The sequence below is a fragment of the Culex quinquefasciatus genome, chromosome 3 (assembly GCF_015732765.1).
Source record: "Culex quinquefasciatus strain JHB chromosome 3, VPISU_Cqui_1.0_pri_paternal, whole genome shotgun sequence".
NCBI lineage: Eukaryota > Metazoa > Arthropoda > Insecta > Diptera > Culicidae > Culex > Culex quinquefasciatus.
Window position 1 is genome coordinate 171322880 of NC_051863.1, and position 14443 is coordinate 171337322.

Below are 14443 nucleotides of genomic sequence, written 5' to 3' on the forward strand. Positions count from 1 at the left end.
CGCCGCCAGTTTTCCCGGAATATACGAAAGAGAGAGAGAGAGAGAGAAAAACTCGGCATCTGCGAAATTACGCCGGTTGTTTTTGTTTATGTTTGCTAGCTTTTCCTCGTTTGTTGTTTTAGTTTTAACCGAGGTTTTTGAGATGGTGGTGGTGCTGGCAGTAGAATCAGTAAGGGAGAACATGGTTTGCAATGATGATGTCATCAAGTGGGTTTTTTTTTCTTGTATTGAAATTTCTAGTAAAATCCCTTGAAGTGAGATTTTACTGACGAAATTATAGAAAGAAAATAGAAGACAATATTCAAGTTTATATCGCGCAATGTCCATTAACTAGGACTTCGCATTAAAATACAGTCCAGACTCGATTATCCGAAGGCCTCGGAAAAATTGAACTTCGGATAATCGATTAACGGAAAAAATATTTGTTTCATTGTCCAATTTTTTATTGTCAAGCCTAATTTAGACATTTTAAATCCAAGATGGCGGTACAGAAATATTGAAAAAATCATTTTGTAATTTAAAATACAATCTAATATTAAATTTTGACAAAAATGGGGTCGTTAGAACTCGAATTAGATGTCAAAAGTAAGAAAATAAAAAAAAATCAATCGGATAATCGAATTTCAGATAATCGAAACTTCAGATGATCGCGGCTTCGTATAATCGAGTCAGGACTGTACTGCACTATTGCGCACAATTGCTATTTGTCAAACTGGCTTGGAAAATTTAAAATTTCTTTTAAAAATATCAAAGTTAGCCAAAGTATTACTGCGGCCGTCAATCATTCTGAGTTCATGTGCGTTGATACGGCCACAGGAAAATGGTCGCATGACAATCGCAAAACAAATTTTTTCCTGTTGTCAGCCAAGTGACAGCCAAATCGACGTAGAATTTCAGTTCAACTTGTTGATTTTTACACCGTGTTAGAGGAAAAACGTAATATTATCTCGCAATAAGGAAAATCTTATTTGAATTAAAGCTGTCAATCGCAATTTTAAAGTGCGAAAGTCTAGTTGGGTCAAAACTGCAACTGGAAATGTAAATAAACAACAACTAGGTTGTCTACATTCCAAACTCAGTTTTCCAAAGACCTCACAAAAAATGTATTCCGGATTATCGAGTCATCAGATAGGTAGTCGAATCACGAAAATTAGTTTTTGTCGTTGTATTATTTTGAAATCAAATATGACCCTAAAAATGCTCAAACATTTCGAACTTAAAATATTGAAAAAAAAAAATTCGGTTATGTAACAGGCTATGAACCACTCTAATTCAACGTTTTAGACATCTCTGAGCTTGAATTTGCGTTAATAAATGTATAAAAATCGCTATTTTTTGTTCCGGACTCTGAAGTTCTAGTTAAAATCTTCGGATAATCGAAATACAGTCGACTCTCTGGCTGTCGATCTTCTCGATATCAATATTGCTCCATCTATCGAAAAAAATTCTGCAGTCCCTTCAAACTGCATACTTCGATTGGCATTATTCCTCTATATTTTCTCTTGCTTGAAGGTTCTCTTCCTCGACGGTCCCTTGCACTGAAAAAAATAAAAGTACTAAATTCCTAAATTCTAGGAATTTTGGCTCTTTTCCTTATTAAGTAATCCAAAAAACCCGATTACTAAATAAGGAAAAGCGGCAAAATTCCTAGAATAAAGGAATTTGGTACTATTTTTTTATTTCAGTGTGGATTCTGTTTGCTTTAAAAATCTCTTCCGGTTGTCAATATTGTCACTATCTCATGGCTTGCATAGACATTTTTCTTTGCGAAACGAAACTTTGAAGGGTGTTTGACATTAGTTTGTTTTTGTTTGCTGGACGTTGCCATGATTCTCTTTCATAGCTGGGTACCTGTAAACTGATGATTCTCTTCCTCGACGGTCCCTTGGATATTGACAACCAGAGAGTCGACTGTATTTAGGATAATCTAGTCTGGACTGTATAGGGGAAATTCTCATATGTTTGGCAGGTTATGCACTCGCTTGTAACTCCATCCAATTTGCTGATTTTCATTATTTAAACAACTAATTTTGCAAAACTTTTGAAAGAAACTTGCATGCTCACTTCTTATTGAGCTATTTATCACTCGATTTCAGTTGAAAACGCTTTAATTGAATGTCAAATTTCTGGCCTACCAACATTAGAGGCACGCTGGAATTAGGTGCAGTTCCCCTATTTGATGATATTGAATCCATTTATGGTTTCATCCTTTCCATGAAAAAAAGTATTGTTCAATGCATTCAACACCATTACAGTTGTCTTGCAGTCCAATCGTAACATCCGGTCTTATTTTTGTGCATATCAGGGACTTTTTCTACCTGATTTAATCTTCTTTATATACCTTAAACCTATAGATTAAACTCGAATTATTTAATCCAAAATCCCCTAGCTGCGGTTAGATACCGGAGTGACAAACATTTCAAAAATAAATCGATATCACCCCACGCTCTTATCAGTTGGTATTAATCAAGTTCAATTCGCGCGGCGTGGTGATAATTATTATTTACACCCAGACTGCAACACTTATCGTGCAGAACAATCATGCCCGAGCAATTTGAATCAACACGAATGAACGCGTTTCGAAGCTTTGATGTGGTGGTTGAACTACTACTACTCTTAAAGAGTAGCGTTCCCAATGTATTGGTCCACTCGAGAGTGTGTTTAGTCACTGGCAAAGTCTATAAATCGACCCACTAGCGGGTCGTCGCGCGACAGTTGCACTGGAACTCTGAACTAGGAGGAACGACTGCTTCACGATGAATCAGCACCAGATGATTGGTTCGATAGCGGAGTTCAACGGCGAGCACGACGACTGGGATGTGTATTACGAGCGGTTGGAGCAGTACTTTGAGGTGAACGATGTTCCGGAAGCAAAGCGAAGTGCGTTCTTGATCAGTGTGATTGGGACGGATGCGTACAAGAGTTTGCGGGACTTGTGCCATCCGGTGGTACCGAAGGATAAGCCGTTCGAGGAGTTGTGCGTGCTGTTGCGCAAGCAGTTCAGCCGACAGGTTGCGATCTACAGGGAACGAACCAAGTTCTACAACGCACGGCACGAGAACCACGAGAATGCAACGCAATGGTACGGACGGTTGAAGCGGCTGTCGGTGGACTGCAAGTTTGGAGCTAATTTGGAGCAGGTCCTGGTGGACAAATTCGTTACGGGACTGCGAGCTGGCCAGGTGTTGGATCGACTCTGCGAAGAGGGTGAGGGTTTGAAGCTGGAACAGGCACTGGAAATTGCAATCAACAAGGAGTGTGCCGCGAAGGACAATGCTTACGCCCCGGTCCGGTTCCAACCTCCGGCGCACAATCCGTTTGCTGGTGGGTGCATCCCTCCACCAAGATCGTGCCTGTTTGGAGGAACTCCAGTGCGAGCTCCGGCAGCATGTCCACCGCTTGGGGGTGGTGGCGGACTCTTCGGTGGCAGTGGTGGAGCCACCTTCGGATCTGCCGCGCCACAATCCTTCTCAGCTCCACAGGCCGTGGCCTGCACATTCGGAACTGCTCCTGCACCCGCCCCGGTGGCCCTCAAATCCATGACTAATCCTGTGGCACGGTTTGCCATGATGGACGCACTGGAAGCCGAACAGCCAGAAAACGTTGAACATAACCAACTGGAAGGGTTGGGTGGTTCAGCGCCAGCTGTAGGTGCAGAAGCCACCGCCGATGATGGTGCTCCGGAGGGCGCTGGTGGCGCAGTCGTCAAAGCAAAACGGGTACGCACTCGACGACGTGGTCGAGGAGGTCGTGGCGGCGGCGCTGACAACGCTTCTGATAAGAATTCTGTCGATGGAGAAGCTAAAGACTAGGCTGATACTGTAGAGTAGACTTATAACTAACCTGTAAGATAGTTTATTAACTTATGAATCTTGTATTAAAAAAAACTTTACCAAGTTTGTTAAACAAATCAAATCTATAAATTTATTCAATCCGAAACATAAAAATCAAAAATATTACTTTCAACAGGTCATGCCAATTTCAACTAGCTCTCCTCATCCTTCTCCGTGTCACACAATGCTCGTTTTCTTGGTAACTCTTCCTGGAAGGAAGCATTTTCATGCCACACCGAAATCGACACACAGTCCTCAAGCTCAACCTTGGAAAACCTGGGAAACGAAGTTTCCAAACGATTGCCTTATAGTCTCTCTGTTTCGTGCCGCTTTTGACAGCTCCGCGCACCTCCTCTCTCCCCGTGAGTATTTAATTTGCGGGGGTTGATGTGGAAGAGATAAGAAGACAAGGACGAGTTTTCCTGGGAAAACGGGTCGCGGCGTGGGCAAATTGTGTGATTTCGCGCGAATGCTGGAAATCGTAAAAAAAGGTTGTAAGAGCATTTTAATGAATTGCATGCACCCGCCTTTCCAGTACTTTTTTATTTGACTTTGTAGCATTGAGCAAAGCGCTTCGCTTACCCGTTTCGATTAATTTTCCGCAAAAATAGCAAAATAAACTTGAATTAATTAGTCTCATTGGGCTGTTGTCTGGATTGTACCTTGAAGAAGTGATCAGCGCATTGTGGACCGGCTTTTAATTAATTGAAATTGAAAAATTCCAGTGGAACTCTTCAAGCTGAGCCGTTTCAGATTGTTCACGTGATTTTTCAACCTGACTGTTCCATTGAATCATATACTTTGTTGAATTTGGCAAATTGGATTGAATTCGGCTGAAGAGGATGAAAGAGCGACGACTTGTTTGAGGAAATTTTAACCAATGCTTCAGAGAATTTCTCGTAGATTTGACTCAATTCCGAAGCGTGAAGAAAGAATTGCACGTGTGCTGGTGAAATTAAACACAGACAAACACAATTACTCTTATCGTTCTGTTGAAAAACTACATTCATTGCTATATAAAAAAAGAAAGAAGATATATATTATACAAGAATTTATCTTCGGCCAGCCATGGTGCAAAGTTAATCTTATTATTAGTTAGACATGCATCATTTAAACTATTACATCTAAAGAATTGTTACATGTTAGTCTAAGGGTTCCGAAAAATCTATCAAATCGGGTGTCCAATCGAGCAGCAATATCGCACAAGAATGATAACGGAATTCGTTGTTTTGGAGAGAAAAATGAGACTCATGAACTTTTATTTTTAAAAATTTACTTTAGTGCGTCCATCCCGAGAATTCACGTCCAAAACCGGGAATTCCCGTATATTTTTATTTTGCACCGAGAATTCCTAAAATTGTAAAAAAAAAACAAATTTTGGTCTGGAAATTCAGATTTGGTTGTAGAAATATGTTTATATATGGGTCATTCCATCTGAAGCGGAACAGCATTTGAAAATTACCCTCTCCGATCCTGCTCAAATTTGGCAGGGCTGTTGATACTATCAAAACATGCAAGAATCCCGAATTTCATCTAAATCGGACCACCCCCTCCATTTTTGTACCTCCCCAAATATCGACTTTTTGGCGATTTTTGACCAAACCTGCTAGTTTCAAACGACGATAACTCAGGAACCACAAATGTTGAAATATTTGCAAAAAAATACAAATTTGCTATGCAAAGATTCTGAATTCGACTAAATAATATCAGGATTACTCGAAATGACCATTTTCTAGCTAAAAAAAGGTTTGCAATTAAATATTCCAGCCGTTTTTCACCCACGCGGTAGCTGTCTGACATATGGCGTCGCGGTGTTCATCAAGCTTTCATAGCATGCTAAGGAAAATTTGATGCTTTTTCAGGGAAACTCGTTGATTCCGGAGACATCGGATTGTTTGCCGATGCGCCAGGTCTAGGGACAACGAATCCATATGCTCAATTCGGGAAAAGTGTTCTCCAGACCATTCCCCTTAGGCCTGACCATACCAGAAGTTGGCGCGTGATTTTCCCAGACCTGTAGGAGCGTTTGAACGAAAAGTTCCAATTTCCCATAGTAATTCCCATGTAAACTTTAACCCTGATGCGCGCAGCCAGTTTACAACCAAATGAGCTGATATTTGGCATGAAAGTCCCTATGGGCATGCCCTACAAAGGGAACCATACTAAAACTTGATCCGAGAACTTTTTGAAAAACGTACCCACCCTACTGGGTATTATATTAACGTATATTCATGATCTTAAATTTGAAAAAATACATGTTTATTTGAAAAAATAACAGCATCTAGGACAAATCAGGTCAAATGTAACGAATTAAGACTGCTGTGAAAGCCAATTTCTTGCAGAATGTTTTAATTTTTTGATTGATTTCAGGTAAAACAGGAACAGAACCACCATCTCAGTACTCCGATTTCCAAATTTATTGCTGTAAAATCTCTGTTCCCTATTCAGACTGAAGTCCCAGTTGGCGATTGTGACTTAAAGAGAATTTGTGAAATATTACATTGATCGGTATAATCTTGTTTTGTATTCGTTTCTTGTTTTTTTTTTACATTATCAAAGATTTTTTTAAAGCGAAAACAAAAAAATATAATTATAAGAGACTTACATTTTATAAAAAAATGTGTTTTTTTTTCAAGACACAACAAAGAACAAAAATAAAAATGCATTTTTAATTTATTTTAAGCTAGCATAGCATTGCATAGCATTGGTGTCTACCCGTAGCTGCTACTTCGTTATTGACCCCACAAATTGCTCCGTGGACCACAGATGAAAAGTAGGAACCAATCATCACCCCTTCGCAATTTTCAAAGATCCCTATCATGCTGATCAATACCGACGCCGGCCACGACCAGTGGTAAGACACGGGGAAGTGGATGGGAATGTTAGTCCGATACTTGAGTGATGGGACCGCCAAATCGACTGCGTCTCCGACAAAGTATCACATGAGTTTTGAGGGGTTAGTAAGATGGGTATGAGGTCAGGATTAACCGTGGTAGGTGATGCGACCATAAGCAATTTGTTTATCAGTTGCAATTTTATAGGTCTTAGGCAGCCGGCTGCTGTAAGACACACCATCAATGATTTAGAAATATTTTTAATTTATTTAATTTTTAATTTATTTTAAGCTGTCTAAAAACTGCTATCTTGGCTTTGATTAAAGTGTAGATTACTACCAATTAATGGTATTGAGTAATTCTATGGTTTTAAGCTTGAAAATAGAACAAATATAATGAAAAACATTGATTTTAGGACTGTTTAAAATTTTGCTGGGATTCCGGGAATTCCCAGGATTCTGACAATATTTTTCCCGTTTCCCGGGAAATTAAACGTCCTAATTTAATTCACCTTCATCAGCTTAATTGCAGACTACGAGAATGACAACATCCAATTTTGTAACATTTGTTCAATAATTTACGTCGGTCTGCCTCAAGATTTTCTGCAATCAAAAAAAAAGAAAAAATGTAAGTCGATTCCAACTTTATTTTGTCAGATTTCGTCGTATTTTGTCAGTTGGAGGGTAGAAACCCGGATAGTAAATTAGCTTACATAAATATTAAAACGAGACAAATTGAAAAGTGGTCAAAGACGAACTGATGGAAAATTGGACGAGTTTTCCGGTGAAAACATTAACGAGACTGAAAAATCAAGTATGTCATATAGAAATTAACAAAAACCGTCAAAAACCCTATTTTTTCATCATTTTTATTTTTGAAATCGCTGTATCTTCACAAGGATCGGACATAGGACAATGGTTAATCTGGAGTAACATTTTAGACTATTTCTTCATACATTTTGAATAAAAAAATCGTTGCATCACCTTTATTCAAATTTTAAACTGAAAATTGAAAAAAATCATAGATGTGGCGTGTATTTTTGTTTCCGTGCATTTTTTTCCGTCCAATTTCCTACAAGTTCGTCATTGACCACTTTTTATACGATGCAACGGCTTTTAGACACATTAATTTTTAAAACACAAAATACAAAAATATTACAATAACTTACACCCTTTTCGAACGTCATTTTTGAGTGCAACGGGGTTCATTAACACACAAATGGCTTAAATAAGCTAAGGATAACATGTCTACAAGGTTTCAGTGAAATCGGAGTGGGTCGGGTACAAAAGTACCAAAAAAATCCTGATTTGAGTTGAGCAATTCTCTGAGATTTCGGTCATTTGGGTCATTTAATTTTTTTTGTCTTTTTTAATCCGTCCAAAACTTTTTAGTGCCTTTTTTGCATCATTAGTTTGGCCATATAATTTTTCATACACAATACAACAATGCTGGTGATTTTCAATTTCACTTTTTGTCACTAAAACTTGATTAGCAAAAAAATGCCAACTTTTAAGAGATTTCCAGAATGGGCAAAAAAACTTTGACCGAGTTATGTTTTTTTTCTAAAAATCGAAATATTTTTTTTCAACTTCTTCAACGATGTAAAATCGAATTTGCAATCAAAAAGTACTCTAGTGAAATTTTGATAAAGTGCACCGTTTTCAATTTATAGCTAATTTTAGGTAACTTTTTTGAAAATAGTCACAGTTATTCCTTTTTTTAATTAGTGCTCATGTTTGCCTATTTTTGAAAAACATATTTTTGAAAAGCTGTGAAAATTCTCTAACTTTGTTGACGCGACCCTTAGTTGCTGAGATATTGCCATGCAAGTGTTTAAAAACAGGAAAATTGATGTTTTCAAAGTTTCACCCAAACAACCCACCATTTCCTAATGTCGATATCTCAACAACAAACGGTCCGATTTTCAATGTTAAAATATGAAACATTCGTGAAATTTTCCGATTTTTTCAAAAACATTTTTTTAAATCAAGACAATCATTACAAAAGGGCCAAACATTTAATATTATGCCCCTTGGAAATGTTAGTATTGATTAATTTTTTTTTGAAAATATTGTTTTCGAAAAGATCGGAAAAATTAGCCTGTAATTTTCAACTGATGTCTCGAAAACTACTATTTCAAAAATTATGCTTGAATTTCAAAACTATAGTTTTAAAGCTCATCAATCAGGGCGGTCCTATCTAAATTAGGATGGATTGAAGAACTGCGTTAATGCAAAACACACCTTCAACATTGTGAAATGCACCCCGCTTGCTAAGACCTCTGACGTCATCATTGCATTTAACTTGCTCCGATATTTTGCTGTGGCATGACTCACTAATTTTGTATAGCCGCCTTAGATCACATCACATAGCTTCGTACATATGAATAAAAATGAACTCCGACGGGAATCCCCCTTTCTGTGCACTAGTATCGAACGACCGTGTACGTACACGCCAGCTCGTGTACCACTCTGTAGCCGTATCGCGTGTAGCGTTGACCACCAATACCGCGGCGAGCCGGCGCCACATAAAAGCGTTCCGATGGCCGGTGACACCACTCAGTTCGGTTCAGATTGTTCACTTTGTTGGTTGAGATTCTCGAAAAAAAAAAACAGTAGCGCAAGATGGCCAACATGATCGGTTCGATTCCGGAGTTTAACGGTTCCGTTGACGACTGGAACGTGTACCAGGAACGGCTGGAACAGTTCTTCGAGGTGAACGACATTGCCGCGCAGAAGCAGGTTGCGCTGTTGATCAGCGTGATCGGGGGTGACTCGTACAAGACGTTACGCGATCTGTGCCACCCGGTGCTGCCCAAGAACAAAACGTTCGACGAGCTGTGCACGCTGCTGCGGAAGCAGTACAGCCCACAGGTCGCGGTGTTCCGGGAACGAACCAACTTCTACAACGCCCGCCAGGAAGGTTACGAAAACGTAACGCAGTGGTACGGTCGGTTGAAGAAGCTGTCGGTGGACTGCAAGTTCGGCGAGAATCTGGAGTCGATTCTGGTGGATAAGTTCGTGACGGGACTGCGAACGGGCCAGATTCTGGACCGGTTGTGCGAAGAGAACGAATCGCTCACGTTGGAGCAGGCGTTGGACCTGGCCGTGAACAAGGAGTGCGCGTTGAATGGCCAGCAGTAGGCTGTGCGTGGATGTGATTAGTGTGTGTGTGTGGGTGCTGAGTGTTTGTGTGAGCTACTAGATCGATTGAATAAGAGTGCGATGGGAGTTAGTGTGTGTGTGCGTGCGTTAATCGACACTTAGTCATTAATTTATTTGCTAGTGATTTAAGGCACCAAGTTCAATAGATAAGATAACATTGAAAAAAAAAAATACAAAAAATCTTATTACACAAAACTTGCAAGGACTGTCTTTTCAATGCCAATTGAAGTGAAACAAAAAGAAAATCCCATCTATTGCTCCGTCATCGATTTCGCCATTCTGGCCTCCCTTACCCTTAGTACACAATTGGACAAAACGGTTTCCACGAGAATGAACTGTGCTACTTGAACTAAAAAGAGGCTTGCTTCATCATGACACTGTGACTTTTGAGCAGAAAAGAAAAAAAAATATCAAAAAAGGCTCTTCCACAAACGAAAACGAAAAATTCCTGTGTTGCGAAATGAGATTTTTTTTGTTCATCTTTTGTCTAACGGTGGGTGGTGGGTGCTGCCTCCGCGCCATTACGAAATATCCTCGAGATTACTTCAACAACGTGTTGAGACGTGTTTGCCGGGGCGGAAAGAGAAGAACTCGGTTGGTTTTCGCCGCTTTCCGCTGAACGATTTGTGAACACATGTGGGGGTGTCGTTGAACAAAGGAACACAGAGCGTTAAGAATGAAGAACGGATGAAGTGACAGGTTCTTGAGCGGTTGAAGGGCAAACAAAAAAAAACCGTTACATGCTTTTTGATGTTAATGGAAACAAGCTGTGTTTTAGGTTAATTTAAGTGGGAAATTTAAAAAAGTCAAATTAAAAAAAAACTCAATATTGATGCTTTTTCCAAATTAGGATAAAACTTCAACAAAAACAGTTGTTTTCAATGGTGCACCTGTTCGGAAGGTGGAACGAAACGTCAACAACGAAGTTACTAAACTGTGGTTTCTTGAAAAAAAAAAGAAGGTGCCTACGAAAAATGTAAAGCGATGCTGACAAGTTTTGAGGTGGGAATTTTACGGTTGACTGGAAGCTGTAGAAGAGTTTTCCCGTGAAATTAAGGGTGGCGGTGGAAAACGGATCGTTTCTCGCGTGGTTAGCAAACACAAACACATGTGTGTGTGTGTGTCTGTGGGTGTGGAGGTGGATACAGGAGCTGCAAAAGAGTTATGCAAATTTGGTGTGTCTGCGTAAGTGGTCGTCTTCTTCTGCCGGTGCATATTTGTTTTTGGGTGGTGAAATGGGTTGGAAAATCGTGTGAAAAATTAGTTAGGAATTTTTCATGACGGAGGTAGCATTAAGACAAGGAAAAAAAGTTGAATGGTTAATAAATCAGCCTATTTTACACTCATTATTTTGAAAATTGTTGCATAATCTACTAGAATAAAGAATGCTTTTCTTGTTTTTTTTTTTTTAAGTTTTAACTTACTTAAGGCCATACCAATTTAATTGATTTTTTTCTAAAAATATGTAGGGGCTAATACAAACAAAGCTGCTAATATTTGATTAAAACTATTTATATAAAAGTATACCTAGCTTACTTTTTATTCAATAAGGCACTTTTGAGGCTTCGAGAAAAGACGTAAAGTTTTAGGGGAAAACATATTTTCCTTGATTGATAGCTTGCAAATTTTTGACAGTATTATTACTGGTTTGCTTGGTTTTGTGATGTGTTTTTTTTTTCTTACTCATCTACCCCAACCAGATCCAAAGGGACAATTTTTTTTATATGTACTAGCTTAAAACTGTTAATTTAAATTCTGAATTTAATTTCCAAAAATAAAAAATTATCGATAAAATCTACAAAGTAAAAAAACCTAGCTTATTTTCACCATGTTTGTTATTAATTCTTAAATAAAAAGTAGTTTTCCACATGCACATGTGAAAGCATTTTAAAAATCTTCTAATTTTCAACAGAGTTTTCTATTTCTTAACTTTATATCCAGAACAGTCACAGCTCCAAGGGGTTAAAAAGCATCCAAAAGGGAGTATAATTAAACTATCAAGTTTTAAATCTTCGAAGATTCAACTCAGGGTGGCCACTCATATCCCATTTTCAAATTTCCGACTTTTCCCGATAGCTGTAGAACCTCAAATAACAGGCATTTCTAACCCAAGGATTATTGCAAATCGCCTAAAACGGTTTAAAAAAAAGTCTATTGCCATACCATCAAACCATCATTTTCTTAATAAATTCTGAAAATATGAAATTATTTACACTTTCGCCAAAATAGAAACCTAATAAAAATGTTCTTAAAAATTCTTCAAAAATAAAAACTCTAATAATTTGATTGAGTGCGAAAAATAATCAGTCTTTAGACTTTTGTAAATGTTTTTCAAACATTTGGCCTCCCCCTTCAAATCGGTTTGACAATTTAGAGGGAACAGATATATTTTTTTTTCAAAAACTCAAATTTCGATTTTTTTTCGTTGTACTTTTAATTGTCAATGTAAAAAGTTTTTATTCGGGATTTTTTTTTAAATTTTAAACTCATGATAGACTGACTGAACTGCTGTGGTTAAATAATAAAGAAAACATTTCAAGGATGACTCGACCGTTGCAGATATTTTTCAAAGCTTTTTTCACCCTCCCCCCTTTAAAACCGGTCCGAAAAATCTGGGGGTAAGAAACATTTTTTTTTCAAAAAAAAATTATTTTTTGTATATTATTTTAGTTTTTTTTTTATTTTAAAAGTACAGTGTCATGTTTTTATGAGTTTTCATTGTACAGCAAAAAGTTTTTTTTCGGATTTTTTTATTTGAAACTTAGAATTTGTGAAACTAATGATGATGATGATAGAATGCATTTTCTATGCCTGTTTGCATTAAAATGTAGAAATTCTGGCAAATGTTGGCAAAAACTGCTCTTGTGCAGATTATTTAAATTAAATTTCGTTCAACATTTTAAAACATTTACTATAAAAAACATAACCAACCTTTAAGGTGAAACGAGAAGGCGCCGTCAGATTGACATTACGATTCAAGTTAAGTGGAATTGTTTTTTTAATAGGGTACGTTATCCATTAGTGGACCCCTTTCCTATAGTGGACCCTCTGGAGGGTTTGAAAAATTCAATGAAATTAAAATTTTATGCGTGGTGTACAAATATTTTATTTGGCATGTTCAGCATCATTTAAAACAATGTTGACTGACATTGAATTGTCCTTTTCGTCAAAATAAATGTTTTGAGTTCGACATCTGGAATCAGCCATGGCCATAAGCATTTTCACAACAAAACTGCATTTATATTTTATGATTGAATCAACTATCCAATCATTTTTTGACTGATTATTTAACTTCAGCAAGTCAAAATAATGTAAGTTTAAGGAACTTTACTAAAATAAAGCGAAGTACTGCTCATTTTAGAGCAAAAATTGAGGGGGTCCAATATAGGACAACTAAAATTCAAACTTTTCCATATAGTTTTGATTAATTATAAATTCTTACCGATCCAGATCCATGGAACTTTTAACATGAAAACAGCTAAATTTATACTCATAATTTTCTCTTAAACATACAATAAATGCTTGTTGTAATCAACCTAAACGCATATTTTTTCAATTATGAGTATAAATTTAGCTGTTTTCATGTTAAAAGTTCCATGGATCTGGATCCGTAAGAATTTATAATTAATCAAAACTATAGTTATTTGTACTTAACTGAAGCATCATAATTACAGTTTGAAATGATATTTTATAATAATAAATCAATAACAACACTTTTTTAATAAGCATGTGTGGTTTTATCAGCAACTGTAAACAAATCTATTGATTAGTTTCGGTCAAACATTTATGTAATTAATATGGAAAAATTTGCATCAAAATTACTTTTTTTATGTTATTTTTATGTTTACAGTGGTTTTTGAATCGTTTTCTCTGATCTTTTTCGGAAATAAATGTGTTTAAATGTCTGTTAGGTTTTTTTGCTGTTTGAAGCAAATTTTGTTAACAAAACATATTTGTTTATGATGAAAAGTGAGCAAAATCCATCTTTTATTCATTGCATCTATCATTAGACCTACACCATGCATCAAAACATCAAATATTGGTTAAATTTGGTAATAAAATAACAGTTTTCCTACAGTGGACCCGGGTTCACAATCGGATTATGGACCCGGGTCCACACAGGCAAAAACCAACTTTTTTTCAAATGGCTATTTTTCTGCTCAAAAACAAATAGCTGATGAAACAAATAGCCAAAATTGTTCAAAAGACTTCAGTTTTCATTGTTTTGTACAAAGGGTTATGAAAAAGGGCGTAAAATATTGAAAATTTGTGAAAAATGTGCATCGGCTCTACTAGGGGGTTCACTGATGGTTAAAATATCCTATTTCGACGCCAACATTTCAAAAAGCATCATGTACAAACCATGCGTTTGGAGAAAAACGCATTTGAATGTTGAGCATCCATTTTCAATTCCCATTTTAATATAAAAGCAAAATAATATGTTCTAATAATAACAAACGATGAAAAACGTTGCTGTCATTGATACTTGATCATCCAAATTCCATAAAACATTATTTCCGTCGTTTTATTTAAGAAAAACAAACATAACTTCTTTTGAAATCACCACCGTCTATATCACCCTGCTGTCATTGAGGGGGACGCTTTGTTATGA

The 14443-nt window shown here is 37.1% G+C and overlaps 2 protein-coding genes across 4 annotated transcripts in view; one reads left to right on the plus strand and one right to left on the minus strand.

Moving 5' to 3' along the window:
* LOC6044069 (opsin, ultraviolet-sensitive) overlaps positions 1-14443 on the minus strand; it is a 219143-nt gene that overhangs the window by 16856 nt on the left and 187844 nt on the right. The window lies entirely within an intron of this gene.
* LOC119768816 lies at positions 2688-3910 on the plus strand. The gene has a single exon (XM_038260133.1). The coding sequence runs from the start codon at positions 2757-2759 to the stop codon at positions 3810-3812; it is 1056 nt and encodes a 351-aa protein (XP_038116061.1). The 5' UTR covers positions 2688-2756; the 3' UTR covers positions 3813-3910.

Coding starts and splice junctions, on each gene's coding strand:
- LOC119768816 (XM_038260133.1), top strand. CDS start 2,757: ATGAATCAGCACCAGATGATTGGTTCGATAGCGGAGTTCAACGGCGAG.